At 43.9% G+C, this 21,637-nt stretch overlaps 1 protein-coding gene and 1 long non-coding RNA gene across 5 annotated transcripts in view; one reads left to right on the forward strand and one right to left on the reverse strand.

Annotated features, from left to right (window-relative positions):
* Positions 1-2,594, forward strand: part of LOC142665291 (NACHT, LRR and PYD domains-containing protein 12-like) — a 169,360-nt gene extending 166,766 nt beyond the window's left edge. Inside the window, exon 20 of the mRNA XM_075844941.1 lies at positions 2,423-2,594. Coding sequence (XP_075701056.1) covers positions 2,423-2,594 — 172 coding nt within the window. The remainder of the gene's footprint in view (positions 1-2,422) is intronic.
* Positions 1-21,637, reverse strand: part of LOC142665293 (uncharacterized) — a 90,605-nt gene that overhangs the window by 25,858 nt on the left and 43,110 nt on the right. For 2 of the 4 annotated variants that reach the window (XR_012851460.1, XR_012851462.1), the window contains exon 4: positions 2,400-2,572. This is a non-coding gene — a long non-coding RNA (uncharacterized LOC142665293). Of the gene's footprint in view, positions 1-1,957; positions 2,573-21,637 lie in introns of those variants that run through there. The other 2 variants (XR_012851459.1, XR_012851461.1) reach the window with 1 other exon arrangement.

Here is a 21,637-nt window from a genome sequence, read left to right on the forward strand (position 1 = left end):
GAGACCGGTGGTGAGAGGGTCGCTGGTGAACGCAGTTCTCTCCATTCTGTTCAATGGGAGTTACAGAAACAGTCGAGCAAGAGCTGCTGGGCTGATTCCATTACAACCATACAACATAATAGAGAGAGCTACACGCGACACTCTCCCCACCTGGATTCTGCTGTCAGATCTAGATATAGGTGCGGGTCCCAGAGTTGGGACCCGCATCGAGCAGACATTTTTGACATTTCCTGTGGATACTTAATAAATGTCTAAGATGGGAAAACTCCTTTAATACAATACAGTGATTTTTTGACTGCAGCTAGAACTGTCATTCCACGTCATTGGACGTCTAGTACCGTGCCTTCCTTGAAGGATTGGGTAACGGAACTGAATGGGATTATGAGGATGGAGGAGTTCATGTCGGCTGATCGTGGTAGGTCCGAGGTTTTTGTTCGAACTTGGTCAGTTTGGTCTGAATTCTGGGGGGTCCAGATATGCCTCTCTGGTTAGATGGCCTCTATTGAACATTCCTTTCGCTAAATTCTGTCTGCTTTTGTCCGTCTGGGTTTCCCTTCATTGTCTTGTGTAACTTCGTGTTAGACTTTGCACTTAAACGTGTCATTACTTATCGTCTGTGGGACTGGTTTCCCTACGTATTGCACTACTTTTATTGTAGTTATGATATTATTACTTACCGTTAGATTTTATTATGTAGTTCATATTACTTTGATGTTCAGGAGGCTACCTCCTGCCATTACTCACATGATTTTGTAACATTTCTTGCAATTTGACTTTCTTGTATTGCATTATGTACCAACTTTTGCAATTTTGTGTAATGTTTTATATGCTTTGTTTATTTTCTAATAAAAAATTCTTTGATAATGAAAAAAAAAAAAAAAATACTGTGAAATCCAGTGACTCACAGGAGACGTCTTCTCAGATTGGAGTCGCTCACTTTTCCTTTTCATCCGGCCCAGATTGCCCTGACGCCTTCTCTTGACTACGAATCGGCTCTGCAGAATTTGCAACACAAACATCTTTAGCTTCTCGCTTTTCTAGCACCTCCCCACCCTCTACAAAAACCATCACTCATAGTGCCCCAGATGGAAATAATGTCCCCTCGGTGCCACACACTATAATAGTTCCGCACACAGTAGTGCCACACAGCCCCCCCTCTTGTAGATAGTGCCACACACAGCCCCCCCTGTATAGACCCACACAGTCCCCCCCAGTAGATAGTGCCATTCAGCCCCCCCAGTAGATAACGCCACAACCCCCCACCCTAGAATATAGCGCCACACAGCCAGCCCCCAAATTTTATTTTGACTTACCTAGCCTCGTTCCTGCAACGGACGGAGTGCTCCACGGTCTCAGATGGGACCCTTGCGTAGGCCAGTGTGCTGCAATTACATGATCATGCCGGGCTGTGCAGGGACTCTCCGTCCCAGCGTCTTATAGGCTGCAGGCCTAACGTGGCCTGCAGCCTATACTATTCAATTATATCTGCGCCCTGAGGAAGCAGATACAATTGAATGTGGCAGTCGCTAGCACCAGAGCCCCCTCGCCTTCTAACATTTATGTGCCGGGCGGCATGCGCCTCCTCATGCCGCGGGCCCCGTAGCAGCTGCTATAGTCTGCAGGGGGTCCTGAGAGGATGGGGCCCTGGACAATTGCCCTGTTCCCCCACCTAACGCCGGCCCTGCCTACAAGAGTAAGCAGCGGGGCAGGGAGACAGCATCTCTCTGCTCCTCTGCTGGAGAAAAGCAGCTTGCTGCCTGGGCCCACGAGAGAATGCTCTAGTTCTCCGGTGGGCCAGTCCAACGGTGATCACAATCATGTGTAGCGTAGAGGTCCGTATGCGTTAATTATTACTGATGACCCCCCCCCCCCCCACCTGTAAATTACTCATAATGGTGGTGATGGCTGCTCATTATCAATAAGTACTAATCAATAACAGCAGAATCCAAAGAAAATCCTGAATGTAGATTAATTTTTATTAATAATCCATTACCCCAAATAACTGCACTTGTAGAAGTCATTGACTGAATGAGGACAGAGCAACATGTCACCTGTAATAATGTGAAGACAGGAGGGGAATGGAGTACACAGGGGCCACAGACTGAGATCTACAATAGATGGTGGCGGAAGGAGAGTTCTCAGCGACTGGTGACACAAGTTCCTCCATGCCATAAAGTGAGGACAATAGTCAGGAATTCTGTATTTCTAGAACATGGGTTTGGTGTCAGTGGACATATCATCATATAGCTGCCGGCATTCCTGACACCCACCATACACAAGAGGTGTAGGACATTGTCTAGTGATGACATTTATGGATTTTACTAACAGCCGGGGACAATTTCTCTCCGCATTCACAATCTACAGATTTTATAGTAACGCTCTGTGGACGCGTCACTCACATCTCATCTTCTTCTTCTTACAGTTTGGGTGATAATGATCTACCAGACACTTCTTGCATCCAGTTGGCATCTGCAATAAGGAATAACCGGTCCCTGAAGAAACTTGACCTGTCTGATAACCGTCTGTCCGGTCCTCACCTCAGTGACTTGATGGAAGCTCTGTCCAGTCCAGACTGCGGGATAGAGGAATTATAGTGAGTATAAGAGATGTGTACAGGACTGAGACATGGGGGGGGGGCACACGTTATACATGGATTTTATACTATTTTATGCTCCGCACCATTGTTATGTCTATGAGATAAACTTCTGATTGCACCTTTATATGTGACGTCTCTAGTAACGTCCGACTGTCTCGTCTCCTCATATCCCTTCTCCTCTCGGACATAAAATGCAGGTTGTAAGAAATGTCATCTGCCACTATTATCATTACTATTCCCCTATTGTATATGACGTTTTATCAGAGACGGGGGAGGGGCTGCATCACATGGAACCACATTGGGGACAAGTAACATGAGACATATTGATGGAGGACGTGCATCATTTATAATCCTGCTCTGTGACAAGTATAACAGATCAGGGGGCGTGGCTAAACCGCTCACAATGGTGACATCACATGTATTATGGACTGGCACAATAATTTCCTGTATGTGTATGACAGCCATGAGCTTGTGTGAGGAAGAGAAGTGTCTCCTGTGCCATGGGTTGTGCCAAATACATTATACAACATGTGCCATCCAGATGAATTTGTCTCAATCCGCAGTAAATTTATCATCTCGCTCTCCCTTTGTGAAGTGACGTCTTATGACATTAGTGATAAATCTTCTCCATTCTATTGGCCAGTAAAGTCTATAGACACGTGTCTGTGTATATGTTGGGAAAGTTTCCTGGCGTACAGAACATCACATACAGGGTGGGAATCAAGTCTAATGGCCCTTTTACACTGGCCAATTTTCGGGCAAACAAGTGTTCAAAGAACGCTGGTTAACGATCATTGCCCTGTGTAAACAGGGCAGCGATCAGCAGATAAACCAGCTCGGTCATCTGCTGATCGTATAGTTTTAAAAGTGGAAAATATTATCGTTGTCGGCAGCACATCTACGTGTGTAAACAGGGAATTGCGCTGCCGACATGATTATAATGTATGGGGATGAGTGATCAGAGTAACGAGCGCTCATCCCCATACTAACTCCTTGTGAAAGAAGCAAAGGAGCGCCGATCAGCCAGCTGTCTCATGGATCAGGCCAAGCCGTGTAAGAGGACCTTTAGTCTGTTTTGTGAACACAATTGTTATACAGAATTGCTGTAATAAACTGACAGATCTGCCTAATAAAGTGGATGTGTCTGCAGCAATACGGTGGACTCATACAGATTATTCCTCGTCCTCCACAGTCCTGAGTGATGGCGTCCCACAATACACACTAGTACAGAGCCCTGTAGGCGGGGGTATGATTTACAAGACTCCTGATTAAAGGAGTTTTCCCACGAGAGACATTTGACATGTCCACAGGATATGTCATAAACGTCAGATAGATGCCACCTCTGAATGGAAGTTATGGAAACAGTGTAGCTCGCATGCTACGCTGCTTCTGTAACTACCATTCACTACTATGGGGCTTATGGAAACAGCGTAGCTCAGAGACCATATAACCTTTTTCATGGACAGAATTCACGTCATTCAGCCGCAACACAGAGCGGCTGGACGGGGTTTAGGGGGCCCCGTTCTGGAGATAGGTGCGGGTCCCACCTCTGGCATCTGCCGTTTGACATATCCTGTGGATACGTCATAAATGTCTCTCGTGGGAAAACCCCTTCAACTGCTACAATTCTCTGTTCACCACCTGGAAACCCCATAAACTTCTATTTTGACAAAATCTTCTGAATGGCTCAATTTAATCTTAATATCCGACTTCTCTGCAGTCTGCAGCAGTGTTTATACACGACGTCACTCTGGTCAGGGAGATCGCTGGTTCCCATCACAGATGCGCACAAGTAATGAAATGTGTTTGTCAGTGACTGCAGCTCTGGGTGTGTCTGATCTATGATCAGACAATCTCCTATTGTAGAAATAATGATTGTACATGATCTATATGGCAGCACATTAGCCTGTGTAGTAGTAAGGAATTGTTCATACCGCATATGTTCAGGCTGAAAAATACCAGGCGGATTTCAGGAAAAAACAGCTTCTAAAATTCCGGCGTTTATTGGGCTTATTTTTAAACATTTTTTATTTTTGCAGAAGTTTTTGAAGTGTCAATGACAAATGGGAAAAAACAGCTTGTAAAATGTGTCAAGAAGGGACATGTCACTTCTTTAACCCCTTGAATTCCAAGCCATTTTTCATTTTCCTTTTACACCTTCTACACTGCGTTCCAAATTATTATGCACATTGGATTTAAGGCCTCATTTACACGAACGTGATATACGTCCGTGAGACTCGCATGCTTTTCACACGGACCTATACAAGTCTATGGGGGCATGCAGACAGTCCGTGAGTTTTGCTCAGCGTGAGTGCGCTGAAAAAAACTCACGACATGTTCTAAAAATTTGCGTTTTTCGCGCATCACGCACCCATTGAAGTCAATGGGTGCGTGAAAACCACGAAGGTCGCACGGAAGCACTTCCGTGCGAACTGCGTGATTCGCGCAAGAGCTGTCAAACTGAATGTAAACAGAAAAGCACCACGTGCTTTTCTGTTTACAAACATCCGAACGGAATGTCTTAGAGATGACCGAACCGAACTTCACCGGGTTCGGCCGAACTCGTTTTGACCGAACCCGGCAGGAGACAGTCACTGTCCAGGGTGCTGAAAGAGTTAAACTGTTTCAGCACCCTAGACAGTGACTTCCGATCCCAATATACGTGAACGTGTAAAAAAAAAAAAGTTCTGACTTACCGATAACTCCCGGCTTCTTCCTCAAGTCTGACCTCCCGGGATGACAATTCAGTCCAAGTGACAGCTGCAGCCAATCATAAGCCAAGCACAGGCTGCAGCGGTCACATGGACTGCCGCGTCATCCAGGGAGGTGGGGCCAGATGTCAAGAGAGGCGCGTCACCAAGGACGCGTCACCAAGGACGCGTCACCAAGGCAACGGCCGGGAAGTTCTCGGTAAGTACGAACCTCTTTTTTTTTTAAACAGGTTACTGGATATGGTGATCGGAATTCACTGTCGAGGGTGCTGAAAGAGTTACTGCCGATCAGTTAACTCTTTCAGCACCCTGGACAGTGACTGACGTCGACTAGCCTCATCTCTATGATGGCAGCTGCGCGAAAATCACGCAGACGCGCATCATACACTGATGACACACGGAGCTGTCAAGTGCCTTTTGCGCACGCCAAACGCTGCGTTTTTTGGCGTGCGCAAAACGCACACGCTCGTGTAAATGAGGCCTAAGTGTCATAAACATTTAATTATTCGTTTTTCAATGAAACTCATGGATGGTATTGTGTCTTATGGTATGTGCACACACTAGCTTGCTTTTACGTCTGAAAAGACAGACTGTTTTCAGGAGAAAACAGCTGCGTCGTTTCAGACGTAAAAGCTCCTCCTCGTATTATGCGAGGCGTCTGTGACGCTCGTAAATCTTGAGCTGCTCTTCATTGACTTCAATGAAGAACGGCTCAAATTATGTAGCAAAGAAGTGCCCTGCACTTCTTTGCCGAGGCAGTAAATTTACGCGTCGTCGTTTGACAGCTGTCAAACGACGACGCGTAAATTACAGGTCATCTGCAAACCCATTCAAATGAATGGGCAGATGTTTGCCGACGTATTGTAGTCCTATATTCAGACGTAAAACGAGGCAGTATAAGCCTTGTTTACGTCTGAAAATAGGTCGTGTGAACCCAGCCTTAGGGTATGTGCACACGGTAGCAGGCTTTTACGTCTGAAAAGACAGCCTGTTTTCAGGAGAAAACAGCTGCCTCGTTTCAGACGTAAATGCTCCTCCTCGCATTTTGCGTGGCTTCTCTGACAGCCGTAAATTTTGAGCTGTGCTTCATTGAGTTCAATGAAGAACGGCTCAAATTACGTCTGAAAGAAGTGCCCTGCACTTCTTTTGACGAGGCTGTATTTTTACGCGTCGTCGTTTGACAGCTGTCAAACGACGACGCGTACATGACAGGTTGTCTGCACAGTACGTCGGCAAACCCATTCAAATGAATGGGCAGATGTTTGCCGACGTATTGTAGCCCTATTTTCAGGCGTAAAACGAGGCATAATCTGCCTCGTTTACGTCTGAAAATAGGCCGTGTGAACCCAGCCTTAGGGCTCTTTGGATCATTGTAATCAATCTCAGACACCTGTGATAATTAGTTTGCCAGGTGTGCCCAATCAAAGGAAAACTACTTAAGAAGGACGTTCCACATTATTAAGCAGGCCACAGGTTTCAAGCAATATGTTGGACAAGGTATGAAAACATTGGATATTTCAAGAAAACTTAGGCGTGATCATCGTACTGTGAAAAGATTTGTGGCTGATTCAGAGCACAGACAGGTTCGTTCAGATAAAGGCATAATGAGGAAGGTTTCTGCCAGACAAATTAATAGGATTAGGAGCAGCAGCAGCTAAAATGCCATTGCAAAGCAGCAAGTATTTGGAGCCGCTGGTGCCTCTGGGGTCCCGCGAACCTCAAGGTGTAGGATCCTCCAGAGGTTTGCAAGTGTGCATAAAGCTATTATTCGACCACCCCTAAACAATGCTCACAAGCAGAAACGGTTGCAGTGGGCTCAGAAATACATGAAGACTAATTTTCAAACCGTGTTGTTTACTGATGAGTGCCGTGCAACCCTGGATGGTCCAGATGGATGGAGTAGTGGATGGTTGGTGAATGGCCACCATGTCCCAACAAGGCTGCGACGTCAGCAAGGAGGTGGCGGAGTCATGTTTGACGAGTGTGAGGTAGAGCTCCGGGATCACACTACCATCACTCAGCGCAGCAAGCTCCGCCCCCGTGAAGGCTTGTTTTTTGAGGGATGACTTGTAGTTTCTATTGCCACTATTAAAATTACCATATAATGTACTGGGAATCTGAAAAAAAAAATCTATGTGGGGTGGAATTGGAAAAAACTGCCATTCCTCCATATGTTTTTTTTGGGGGTTTCATTTTTTACATCTTTTACCGTGTGGTAAAAACGACGAATTTACTTTATTCTGCTAGTTAATACAATTACGACGATACCAAATTTATATAGTTTTTTTTTAATGTTTAACTCATTTTACAAAGAAAATCTATTCTGAAAGCCATAACTTTTTCATTTTTTCGTCGATTGAGCGGTGTAAGGGGTTATTTTTTGCGGCACGAGCTGTGGTTTATATTGGTACAGTTTTTTTGGTACATCCGTCTTTTTGATCACTTTTTATTTCATTCTTTTTTACCGCAAAATTGACCAAAAAACAGCAATTCTGGCGTTTAAATTTTTCTTTTTACGGCGTTCACCTTGCACGTTAAATAACGGTATATTGTAATAGTTCAGACTTTTACGGACACATCGATATCAATTTTGTTTCTTTTTTTACTTTAGAGGAAAATTGAAAATATTTTTTTTTTACTTTTTAATTATTATTATTTATTTTTTTTTACTACTGAAAACTTTGTTAAAGAGGCTCTGTCACCAGATTTTGCAACCCCTATCTGCTATTGCAGCAGATAGGCGCTGCAATGTAGATTACAGTAACGTTTTTATTTTTAAAAAACGAGCATTTTTGGCCAAGTTATGACCATTTTCGTATTTATGCAAATGAGGCTTGCAAAAGTACAACTGGGCGTGTTGAAAAGTAAAAGTACAACTGGGCGTGTATTATGTGTGTACATCGGGGCGTGTTTACTACTTTTACTAGCTGGGCGTTGTGTATAGAAGTATCATCCACTTCTCTTCACAACGCCCAGCTTCTGGCAGTGCAGACGTCACTCACAGGTCCTGCATCGTGTCGGCACCAGAGGCTACACTTGATTCTGCAGCAGCATCAGCATTTGCAGGTAAGTAGCTACATCGACTTACCTGCAAACGCCGATGCTGCTGCAGAATCATCTGTAGCCTCTGGTGCCGACACGATGCAGGACCTGTGAGTGACGTCACAGCGTGATCTCTCGAGAACACGCTGTGTCTGCACTGCCAGAAGCTGGGCGTTGTGAAGAGAAGTGGATGATACTTCTATACACAACGCCCAGCTAGTAAAAGTAGTAAACACGCCCCGATGTACACACATAATACACGCCCAGTTGTACTTTTACTTTTCAACACGCCCAGTTGTACTTTTGCAAGCCTCATTTGCATAAATACGAAAATGGTCATAACTTGTAACTCATAAAATTCTCGTTTTTTAAAAATAAAAACGTTACTGTAATCTACATTGCAGCGCCGATCTGCTGCAATAGCAGATAGCGGTTGCAAAATCTGGTGACAGAGCCTCTTTAAACTTTTTTTTACACTTTTTATTAGTCCCCCCTAGGGGACTTGAAATCTGTCACTATTTAGCGTATACTGATCAGTTAGATCTAAGGGATTGATATAAAATAACAGGTTGGGCTAAAATAAAGGGTCCCACGCCCCACCACATCTGAGAATGAAGAGACCACAACCCTGTATAAGCACTGCGGCCCCCCAGCTACATGTAGCACAGACCTATTCACTTGTCAGGACCCCCACCAATTAGAACGTAATAAAAACTGTTCTTTGTGAAGTTTTACAATTTCTGTAACACATTGGGGAGGGGAATAAGGAAAACATTTCCAAATGGGTAAAATTAAGAGGATGTAGAAGGTTAGAAAAACATCTCTGCTTTTCTTCTAAAACAGCGCCACACCTGTCAACAGGTTACGTGTTGTATTACAACTCCGCTCCATTGAAGGGAATGGACAATATCACAGCCGACCTGTGGACAGATGTGGATAGGGATTATATATTTCAAAAAATATATATATTTTAAAAACGGGATATTTTTGGAAAGCGCTCCTCAATGAGAAGAAAAGGCAGATAAGTGCTGGTAAGCTGATTTATTTGAGCAACATAGGATGGGCAACGCGTTTCAACGCAGGACATGCGTCTTCGTCAGGCCGAGAAATGATACCCATGGATACCCAGACCTGTCCCCATCACAATTAACCCCTCTTCAGCCAAAACTGGACATATCATAGTTAACCCCTCTGCCCCCAGGTTGCCTGGCAAAGATTTGCGGGGGGTGACCTCGTGCTGTCCGTTTGATTTAATAATTTCATGAAAATATGACAGACTTAGATACAGGGACATACTGAATATAGTATTAAACATTATATGGCTTGGATACAGTAACCCGCATGTTTGGGCTTGGGCCTCATGCACACAACCGTATTTTTGATCTGCATTTATGGACTGTAATTGCCGATCAAAGTACAGACCCATTCATTTCTATAGGCCACGAACACCTTCCTGTATATTTAGGGGAAGGTGTCCGGAACGCTTGCGTAAAAAATAGGACATGTCCTATTTTTTGATTTTACGGACCATGCTCCCATACTTAATAATGGGAGCACGGCCCGTAAATGCTGAGATCAACTATAAGAACAGCAAAACTGCTCCAGAATGTTCAATGTGAATGTCCTCTAATCTACTTCTTTATAGATTTTTTTTTCTTCATAATTAGTTTATTCTGAATGCCCTTGTATATTTTCAAGAATTACTACTCCTATGACTATTTATATCGTCATATGCCACCTCCAATATGGCTGACGTAGTATAAAACCCAGGCTTGGACGTGGTCTCCTCTCAATATGGTAATTATCTCTCTTTGATATTCTCCCTAGGCTGGCAGGCTCTTTTTCCTTTCTTCTGTGTCCGATGTTGCTGCACACGCCGGCTCCTATTACTTCCGGAGCAGTTGTGCATCTACAGGAGTCTTGGGCTTAAAATGATGTGGGGTTCTTTGTTATATACTGTTGGGCATATAAATTTGTCTATAAATAAGCTCTATCAAGTCATCATCTCACCGAGCCCTACCGTGTTAAATTTGATCCCAGGACTACCCGTATACTCGGGAATTTGGGGTTCATAATTGTCTGGTGTGGGGGTCCATATGAGGTCACTTCGCTCGGGGGTTTCAACTGCGACGGGGGTCACTTTTCTCTCGGGGGTTTCAACTGTGGTGGTGGTCCCTCCTCTTCATCACTAGATGAGTTTGTTGACAAATAAAAAAAAGTCTCACCGCCAGTCTGTGTCGGAGGCAAGAAATGCATAGGCCTCTTCAGCAGAAAATGACCTTTGGGACATCTTTATTATTTGTGTGACATGTGTAAATTGTGTGCTTAGACACGTGTATTGTGTATACAGCAAAAAAACTAAAAAAAACTTTAGAAAAGCACAAAATAAAAATATAAATTCCCAAAACTTTTTTTTTTTTAAAGAATGAGTTGACTTCCCTACACTAAAACTAACTTGGGTGAGGTTTCCGAACACTAAACCGAACTAGATTTTTTTCAACTTCCCTGACACTAAGCCTAACTATGGTGACGAATCCCTGACCTAAACCTAACTAGATTATTCCGAGCTTCCCTGACACAACCTAACTACAGTGATGGATCCCTAACGCTAAAACTAACTACGGTGACTGATTCCAGATGCTAAATTCCCTGACACTAAACCTAACTACACTTTTTGACGTTTCCCTGACGCTAGCTAATAATAAACTAGCTAGATGATCACTTTCTAAACTAATTTATTTATTTTTTTAATAATTTTTATATTTTTTTTTGTATTTTGTAAAGAAAAAAAGTAATCCACAGGGAACAAGATATGTGGCCCTGGAGACTAAGAAGTGGTCAGTGATCGGAGATCACTGACCAAAAACGGGGATGACAAGGGGAACACAAGGAGGAGGAGGACAGGAGTGGGAAGTGGATGGAGCAGATGGGAAGCGCAAAAAAGTTACTTTTTCAAGTTTTTCTGCACATTTCTCTTGACACAACCGCTCTGAATTACTCTCTAATGCAAAAAGAGAAGTTCAGGGCTGGTGCGGGAGGATGTGAGGTCTGGCGCAGGAAATGATGTATGCGATCGCTGCTATTGGTTAGTAGTCACTGACTACCCAATAGCCTCAATCGCACAGGCGGGACCACCGCAGTTGGTCTCAAAGTATTGAGCTGTGAAAGCCTGCTGTCGGAAACAGCAGGTATCACAGTTCAAACACGCGCCGGGATAAAATGGCGCTGTGTTTATTCAGGTCAGTACATTTACTGAGCTGAGCGCAAACGATGCGTTCAGCTCGAGGTAATAGTGCTGAGCGGGAAGGGGTTAAGGGGGTGTAGTTTTCAAAATTGGGTCATTTATGGGGGTTTCCATCATTCAGACACCTATGAGCCTCTGAAAACTTGGCTTGGAGCAGGAAGACAAAATGTACTTCAAAATGTATAAAATTATTATTAAATGTTTGTTATTGTTTTTTCAAAAGAGTAAAGAGGGATAGAGATAGATAACTAGATACACACTAATAACTAATATATATATATATATATATATACATAAGTGTACAGTATGTATGTACATGTGAGATTATTGCAGTCCAAAATAGGGAAAGATTTTATATTTTTACAAAATTTCATGCATTTTGGTATTTAATTTTACACAAATCGTATCGGTCTACTTTTACCACTAGAATAAAGCACAACATTTGACAAAAACCAATGTCAGAATTACTTGGATATGCAAAACTATTGCAAAATTACTCTCTGATAAAGTCAGACATACCAGATTTGAAAAATCTGGCGTGGTCATTAAGGTCCACACGAGCTTGGTAATTAAGGGGTTAAAAAAAACTGCTTTTATTGATCAATAGTAAAACAAAGAAAATTTGGTATTGCTGTAATCATAGCGACCTGCAGAATGACGTTATGTCATTTATACCACATCGTAAACGGCATCAATTTAAGACTTTGTAACCATTCTTTTCTATTATTTTTTCAGAATGATGTATTTACGCGGCAAAAATAAAAACCCTTTATGTATATACACCTTTAAACATGCGTTTATAGTGCAAAAGTTCTAAAAGATAAAAGCTATACAATAACTAATACAGAGAATACAATTTACATTTTATTTATACTGCACTGTAAACAGCGCAAAAACAGTCACAAAACAAATGCTAGAAAAAATAATAATAATCTATTACTTTTTCTATCCCCCATGGGGGGTGGGGGGGTTTGTTTGATTTTTTATATATGTATGTATGTGCCATTGAAAAATGCAACTGAAAAAAAACAAGAATTAAAATACATACGTGAAAAAAAAAACTATACCTCTTGAGATGCGGCGAGAAAATAATAAATAAAAAATTGCTGCGTCCTAAGAGCCTAAAATAAGCTGCATCCTTAAGACTTTCTTCACACACTTTTGTTTCAATTTTTTGGGCTTGTAAAAAACACCATGAAAGCCATAACTAGAAGCTGCTGCATTTTGAAACAAAACAAACCTAAGGTGGAAAATGACAGCACAAGAAAAATGCACTTTTTGTAGAGCGTTTCATATTTGCCTATTAACGTATAGCCGAAACATTAGAAAAAAAGAGAAAAAAATTGCGGTGTTTTTCCTAAAACTCTGTGTGTGGAGGGGTTTTCTGATCTTTAAAAATGGAGATTCCATCTTCAGGCTGATCACTGACTAATCTGAGGTCATGTGAAATCCTTACAATATAAAGTCGCTAACACTAGCGGATTCTGTTTTTTGTTCTAGTATGAGTCGCAATGGATTATCTAAAGAGGAGGAGGAAGCCTTAAGAAACCTGGAACGACACAAACCAAATTTGAAGATGATTTACTGAACAAACAAGAACCTGGATTTCTATCTGTGATGAGCAGACAACCAGTCAATACTTCTTCAGGGGTCCAGTATTAAGTGTTTCCTGGTGCATTATGGGCAATATCTCTGATCTGCAGATGAGGAGGAAACCTCTTATATTATAACGAAGGTGACGTCCTACAGGAATTCTCTTTCCCAGTGCCCGCAACGGGGACAAGTCCTACATATTACAGAACAAATGGATTGTACAACAGTGTGATACGCTCAGAACCTTCATATCTACATTGTATTTGTGGACAGTCTGCGGTTAGGATATCAATGTACGAATCAGAGACTGAAGTGTGGAAAGTCTCTAGATCCTCCAGCCGCCATCTATGTAATAAGCTCTGTGTTTTATCCTGTAAAATCCATACACAGATTAAGGCCTCATTTACACGAGCGTGTGCGTTTTGCGCACGCAAAAAAACGCTGCGTTTTGCGTGCGCAAAAGGCAATTGACAGCTCCGTGTGTCATCCGTGTATGATGCGCGGCTGCGTGATTTTCGCGCAGCCGCCATCATAGAGATGAGGTAGTCGACGCCCGTCACTGTCCAAGGTGCTGAAAGAGCTAACTGATCGGCAGTAACTCTTTCAGCACCCTCGACAGTGAATGCCGATCACAATCTACACCAACCTGTGAATAAAAAAAGACGTTCACACTTACCATGAACTGCCTGCTTCCTCCAGTCCGGTCTCCCGGCCGTTGCCTTGGTGACGCGTCCCTCTCTTGTCATCCGGCCCCACCTCCCAGGATGACGCGGCAGGCCATGAGACCGCTGCAGCCTGTGATTGGCTGCAGCCTGTGCTTGGCCTGTGATTGGCTGCAGCCTGTGCTTGGCCTGTGATTGGCTGCAGCTGTCACTTGGCCTGAATTGTCATCCCGGGAGGTCGGACTGGAGGAAGAAGCCGGGAGTTATCGGTAAGTCAGAACTTCTTTTTTTTTTTACACGTATATGTATATTGTGATCGAAAGTCACTGTCCATGGTGCTGAAACAGTTTAAGTCTTTCAGCACCGTGGGCAGTGACTGTCTCCTGAAGTCGCGTACCCGAACATTTTTTGCCGGGTTCGGTTAAAACGAGTTCGGCCGAACCCGGTGAAGTTCGGTGCGCTCATCTCTAATTTGACACTCCGTTTGGATGTTTGTAACCAGAAAAGCACGTGGTGCTTTTCTGTTTACATTCATCCTTTTGACAGCTCTTGCGTGATTTTCGCGCATGCAACGCAGGACCGTCAGTGTGGCATGCGTTGTTTTCACGCACCCATTGAAGTCAATGGGTGCGTGTTGCGTGAAAAACGCAAGAATATAGAACATGTCGTGAGTTTTACGCAACGCACTCACGCTGCGCAAAATTCACGCATCGTCTAAACAGCCCCATAGACTATTATAGGTGCGTACGACACGCGTGAAAAGCACGCGCGTATAATACGCTCGTGTAAATGAGGCCTAAGACAAACTGTGGGCCAACCATGAGACCATCTGTGTAATGTTATCAGCTCCAGGACAGACTGACAGACTGTCCAACACAAGGAAAGCTCATTTTAAACTCTTTATTAAAAAGCAAATCCACTAAAAAAGAAAACAAGACTGACAGAATACAAAGAAACATAGTAACAGAAACACAGCATCTGTATGGCATAGGGATGGTAGGTGTGTATGGCATAGGGATGGTAGGTGTATAGCATGGGGATGGTAGGTGTATGGCATAGGGAATGGTAGGTGTATGGCATGGGGATGGTAGGTGTATGGCATAGGGAATGGTAGGTGTATGGCATGGGGATGGTAGGTGTATGGCATGGGGATGGTAGGTGTATGGCATAGGGAATTTCCAGCTATTAGGTGACTGATGATAATCATGTTTTCCTCCTATACCATGCCATTGTATATAGATTTCCTGGGCCAGCAGGTGGTCGCCTGATCATGCAGCAGAATATAGCACATAGGTAGTAAGGCTACGCTGAACCACCAACTTGTGAGTTAGCGGATGTTTCCTGTATATAGGACATAATATAGGTAACACGTTCTGGTAGACGCTCCTGATACACCTGTATGGCATGTCTGTCACCTGAGAAGGACATGACCGTATATCTTAGTGATGATTAATCCATGTACCTCTGTATAAATATTCTCTGCTGCTAGTTGTGTGCTCTGAAGTCTTTCTGGAAGTAAAGTCACATGTGAAATAAACATCTTTTACCATTGTAATGGTTTGTGTCCCGACTCCTGCAATTCCTGTGACCTGTTATGTTACATAATCCTATCACATATGTGCAGGTAAGTAGTCACACACTGACAACAGGCAATACAACTTTTCCATGGGGAGCCGTGTGGATTTAATATTTCTGCTGTGGAGATGGTACAAGAGTATGGGAAGGGAAGAGATAAGGGGGAGGGGGTTACACCAAAAATCCCAGATTTTGTGGCATTTGTTGACACAGGCGCTGTACATATATGATAGATCTATTCATATGGGATGATAGAGTTAACCCTTTAATGACGTAGCCATATCTCATATAGTAAAATTGAGAGAAAATTTGGGGAAAAAAATAGCATTTTTCTGAATTTCATTTATCTGCTTGTAAGGCCGGATTCACACGAGCGTGTGCGTTTTGCACTTCCGTGTGTCATCAGTGAATGGTGCGTGGCTGCGTGGTTTTCACGCATATGCCATCCTTATGACACGCGGTTTTGATGTTTAGAAAAAGAAATGAAGGAAGTGCTTTTATTTTTTCCTTAATTTCTTTATCTACTGTTGCGTGAATCACGCACGACACACGGAAGTGCTTCCGTGTGCTGCGCGTAATTTCACGCACCCATTGGGTGCGTGATGCGCGAAAAACACCCAAGTATAGGACATGTCGTGAGTTTTACGCAGCGGACACACGCTGCGTGAAAAATCACAGAATGTCTGAACGGCCCCATTCACTAACATAAGTCCGTGCGAAAAATCACGCGCGTATCACGGACGTGAAACACGTTAGTGTAAACAAGGCCTTAGTGTGACCAAGGGGTGTAGCTAAAGGCGCCTGGGCCCGCCCCCCCCAAAACAAACTTCTCATGACTGACAGCCCGCAGCTTTCAGCTGCATCGCTGGGTCTCCAAAGTGACCCAACGAAGCAGCACTAGCAACCAGGGGCGTCACGAAGGTCTTAAAACGTATGGGGAAATAGCCCCAATACATATACCCCCCAAAAAATGTGTGTGCGCGTGTATGTATATGTAGGAGACAGAATATCTATAGCACTATGACCCTATAGTTATGGATAGGATTAGATACAGTGGCTCAGCAGACAGTATCACACATGATAGGCTTAGAGATAGGGCCCAGCTCGCTGACATTGTGGCTCCAGCGCTGGACCCAGGAAAGGTAAGAATTGTTTTGCTTTTTATGTGTTACAAATTATTTTTGTGTGTTTTCTTACAAGTTCGGTTGTTGGTCTACTTCGGATAAGAGGACTACTTCGATAACGGCGTTTTTTATCCAATAAAATGAATAACGAGGGTTGTGTCTGGGATTTTTATTTCAATAAAATATTTTTTCTATATCTTTTTTTAATCTTTATTACTACCACCTTAGTAATGTCCGCTGGCTGATTGACAACGTCCATTACTAAGGCGGGGCTTAATGTTAGACATGGAGGTTAACAGTAACCCCCCATTATTACTATGGTACCCACCGCCACCAGGAAGAGCTGCGTACGATCCAGTACCCAACCATCTGTAGCAGAGGGGCACTGGCACGGCTGCAGGCTGCAGGCTGGGAAAGACCAAAACCAGTGGGTCATCTCACCCTGGAAATGCTAGCCTACTGGTATGTTGCATCTGGCTGGTTATAAAAATGGGGGAGCCCCACATCGTTCTTTCCAAGTATTTTTTTTTTATATGGATGTAGGGTCCCCCCCATTTTTCATAACCAGCCAGATACAACATAGCAACAGGCTAGCGTTACCAGGGTGGGAAGGGCCACTGTGTTTGGCCTTTACCAGCCTGCGGTCACCCCAGTGCCCGACCATCACTAGAGATGGTTGGTACTGGATCGTACTCAGCTCTTCCCGGCACCCCTGGTGGCGGTGGGTACCAGGGTAATAATGGGGGTTAGTGTTTACCTCTGCACCGGCTAACACTAAGCCCCGCCTTAGTAATGGACGTTGTCAGTCAGCGGCCATTACTAAGGCGGTAGTAATAAAGTTAAAAAAAAATCCCACACAGCCCTCATTAACCATTTTAATGATTAAAAAAAAAAAGCCAAAGTAGTCCGCGAATCCGATGTAACTGATCCAATGACCGAACCTGTAAAAAAAAAAAAAAAAAAGAAAAGAAAAACACGAAAAAAAAAAAACATTAGTAAGGGCCTGTTCACATCACCGCTGCCCTTCCGTTGAAGGGTTCCGTCGGAGGTTTCAGTCAGGTGACCCCTCAACTGAAAGGCAAACAAACATCAGCTTCCATTTCCCGCACCATTGCTCTCAATGGTGACAAAAACGTTGCTAAAGGTTTGAGAAAATAAATTCTGCCTGCTGTATTGTTCATCCTGTCTAATTTTGAGGGTTTATGCCTCCATGCCTATCGCCCAACCGTAGATTGGAGAGTATAATCCGTTGAACAGTTTAGCCCTGTGTCTACACTACAGAAAAGAAATCTTACACAGAAAAGTGTATAAACTGAAGCCCAAAGTTAAACCATGCAGAACAGCGAGGTGGTCAGACTAATGCAGGGAATCAAAGGCCTTTACATTGTCTCGTGAGGCCAAAGACCAGTCTAAGCATAGCGATCCCCCAATTTGTGCTAGGATGTGGACCCTATGAATATGGTCCACTGTAGGTGGCCAGGAAGGAAACCAGACTGATCAATCGGACTGAGCATTGTCGTATGTTGAAGCAAGGTTCCCTGTTGGAAGGACTGAGCATGCACATACATCATAGAAGGGGCTCCTCATTGCCAGTGTGAAAATAAATTTAGTCAGACAATTCCTAATACGTGAGACTTTCAATAAATTAGGCACAATTCTCACCAACTACCGTGTCCAATTTTATTGCCGCAAAATGCGTTAATAAATGTGGGCCACTGTCTGGATTCTGAAGATGTATAGAGTAATGTACAGACCGTCAGTGACTGCTGCATCACACTGGAAAATCCCATACATTGCTGACCGTATAAACTCCAATTTAATAGTCTCGTTTTCTAGTTATTAGGGCTATGTCAGATAAACGCTGCTATAACTATCAATCAGGTAACCCGCAGTAAGAACGGTTTTATGAATAATTGTCATTTTAGTAAGTGGCTTGCTCACCCAAATAGAAACCTTAAAGTAGTTGTTTAGAATTAGAAAAACATGGCTGCTTTCCTCCAAAAACCACACCGCACCTGTCCACAGGTTGTATGTGATATTGCAACCCAGCCTTACTCATTTCAAAAGAGCCAAGCTGCAATACCACACCTAACCCATGGACAGGTGTGGCGCTGTTTCTGGAAGAAAACGGCCATGTTATTTAAATCCTGGACAACCAATTAATATTGCAGGTATCATGGGTGGTGGGGAACCAGCAGAGAGGATGGGAGAACTAGATCCTGGTCCATAGCATGAGCTGTGAATAAAGACTAACAGCGTACCTCCTGCGTACTATGTCACAATAAGCGTTAGCCCCATATGGGGATCTGGTAAGTCACCAAATAAATCAGAAAAGTAGCCTGTGATGACCCTATCTGGGTTGTTGTCCAGAGAAAACCCACAAAAACAAGGGGTTGTATTTGAACTCCAAACCCCCCCCCCCCCCCCCAGAAAACGGAACCCCATAGCTCTTTAGTGGTCTATGATAGTAACAGGGTTAATTGGAACCTTCCTTGAAATATATAGCAGTGAAGGTGTCAATGTTAAAATCTGTGAAAGAAATTAACTCCAATCGTTATTCCATTTTAAAGGGGTTGTCCACTACCGGACAACTGGTTACCTATCACCCAAGTAGGTCATCAGTACATGATCTGCGGGGGTCTGACACCCGGACCGATTAGCCGCCTCAGGGCACTGGACATCCATGCCGGATGCAGTTGGCTCCGATCAGGCAATAGCGGCCAAGCTGCAGTTCTGCTGCACGGTCGCTGCATCCAGCTCCGTACCATGCATACTGTGCAATGACATCCAGTGCCCGCAGGCAAACGAAGCAGCTGATCTATGCGGGGTTCGGGAGTTGGACCCCCGCTGATCATGTACTGATGACCTATCCTTATCTCAGATTGTTTGACATGGATGATATACAAGGGCAGATCCTTTCTTGGATTATTGTTTCATTGTTGGTCATTTGCCTCTGTTGAAAGATTTGTTTAGATAAAAAGCGGGGATACATACTGTGGCACTTTCACTATTTTATGGCCATTGGCTTTTAGGGAAAGTAAAAAAAAAAACAAAAATCAGAGAATGGTGTGAGTCCCATCCATCATAGCAGGGCTATGGGCAACAGTCACAGCATACGAGGATCTAACCAATCACCAGATCAGAGGATGTCTGCAAGCTCTTCCAGCCCCACAGAAGGAGATGAATATAAGGTACGGCACAAGGGTTAGCAAGCCCCTGTTAAAATGGTGTATGTTTACTAGGGGTTTGGGTACTAGAACAGGGATTAGTCAGTCAGGTGGAGATAAGAAGCCTGAAGAAGAGGGAGAGATAATTTCAAGTAAGTAGAACAAGTAGCAGTGTCTCTAGAACCCACCACAGCGAACCGTACTCCAGTGGACACGGGCTAGATCTAAAACCCACTTCAAATGCCCACAAGCTCGACTGCTGTGTACCCCACTACAGACTAGTCGCTCACATACTGTATAGCTCTCCACCTCCAGTGTATATTAACCCCAGGTCAGGACCTCTCTCTACCCCCACCCCATAGGAAGAAGTATCTGTCCCAGGAGAGGAAAAGTTTTGTGCGGAATACAGGGGGAGCTCCTGATCACCCCTGAAATAAACTAAAAGGGAGTGGACAGGATGATTGAGGAACAAATGTCACCACTGGTCTTGGCCTACCCTGTCAGACAACAATTAATACCTGGTACATATAGCCAGCCAGATAGAAGGACCACACAACATGTACCTGGGGATACAAGAGGATTCCTATCATCAATCCCTAAACCGCAGAACAATCTACATGGATTAGTAATCGAACTCTACAATATTACAGTAAAATACAATTCTACTTGGAGGGACCTGTTGCAGATAATGAAGGACACTGGAAAGGGAGACAGGAGAGCTTCCAGTGTTACCCGTCATCTCAGAGCATGGGGGGGGGGGGCAATACCTTTGTCCATTTGACACTGAAATTCCTTGTACAGTAGGGTGCCTGGTGAACACTGGAGCAGCTGCAAATTTAACCCCTTGAATACCAGGCCAATTTGAGTTTTTCATTTTAGTTTTTTCCTCCTCCCCGCCTTCCAAAAGCCATAACTTTTCTATTTCTTCATCGACACAGCCATATGAGGGCTTGTTTTTTGCGGGACAAGTTGTAGTTTTTCACGGCACAATTTATTGTACTGCATAATGTACTGGGAACCTGAAAGAAGATTTGTGGGGTGGAATAGGCAAAAAAATAGCGATTACACCAATTATTTTTTTTTGACCGCGGGGGGGGGGCGGTGGGGGGGGGGGGGTTAGTTTTTATGGCGTCTATCAGGCGGTAAAGGTTGATACGATTACGCCAATACCAAATTTATATGTTTTGTTTTAGGTTTTACCACTTTTAAAAAAATACAACTATTCGCTAAAAAAAATAAAAAATGTGTCGCCATATTCTGAGAGCCATAACTTATTTTCCATCAACTTAGGCCTCACGCACACGAACGTATTATTTTCCTCCCGTAAATACTGGCGTAAATACGGGTACTGTGTCACACGTATTCGACCCGTATTCCACCAGTACTTAAGGACCCGTACCCGTAAATACGGGCCCGTTGTCACCAGTATTCCACCCGTATTTACGGACACATTTTTCCTGCAAAATTGCACTGCACTAATCTGAAGCCCCTTCTCTCCATCAGTGCTGGATAGAGAGAAGGGGCAGCTATTTCGGGCAGAGTTTCCGCAGCGATTGTAAATAAAAGAAGTTCATACGTATCCCGGCCGTTGTCTTGGTGACGCGTCCCTCATTTGACATCCAGTCCGACCTCCCTGGATGACGTGGAAGTCCATGTGACCGCTGCAGCCTATGATTGGCTGCGGCAGTCCATGTGACCGCTGTCACATGGGATGAAAAGTCATCCCGGGATGCCAGACTGGAGGAAGATAAGTTAAGTTAACTTTTAATACTATAACTCCAGTGGTGATGGCGCGTTTGAGGGGGGGCCCCTTGATTCTAACAAAAGAGCCTACTGCGGTCGCGATTGACCACAGCGTTTAAGGTGTTAAACAAGCGGAACTTTGATTCCGCCCGTTGCAGTGAGGTGTCGGCTGCCGCGTAC

Source organism: Rhinoderma darwinii, chromosome 12, assembly GCF_050947455.1.
Source record: "Rhinoderma darwinii isolate aRhiDar2 chromosome 12, aRhiDar2.hap1, whole genome shotgun sequence".
In the NCBI taxonomy this organism is placed as follows: domain Eukaryota; kingdom Metazoa; phylum Chordata; class Amphibia; order Anura; family Rhinodermatidae; genus Rhinoderma; species Rhinoderma darwinii.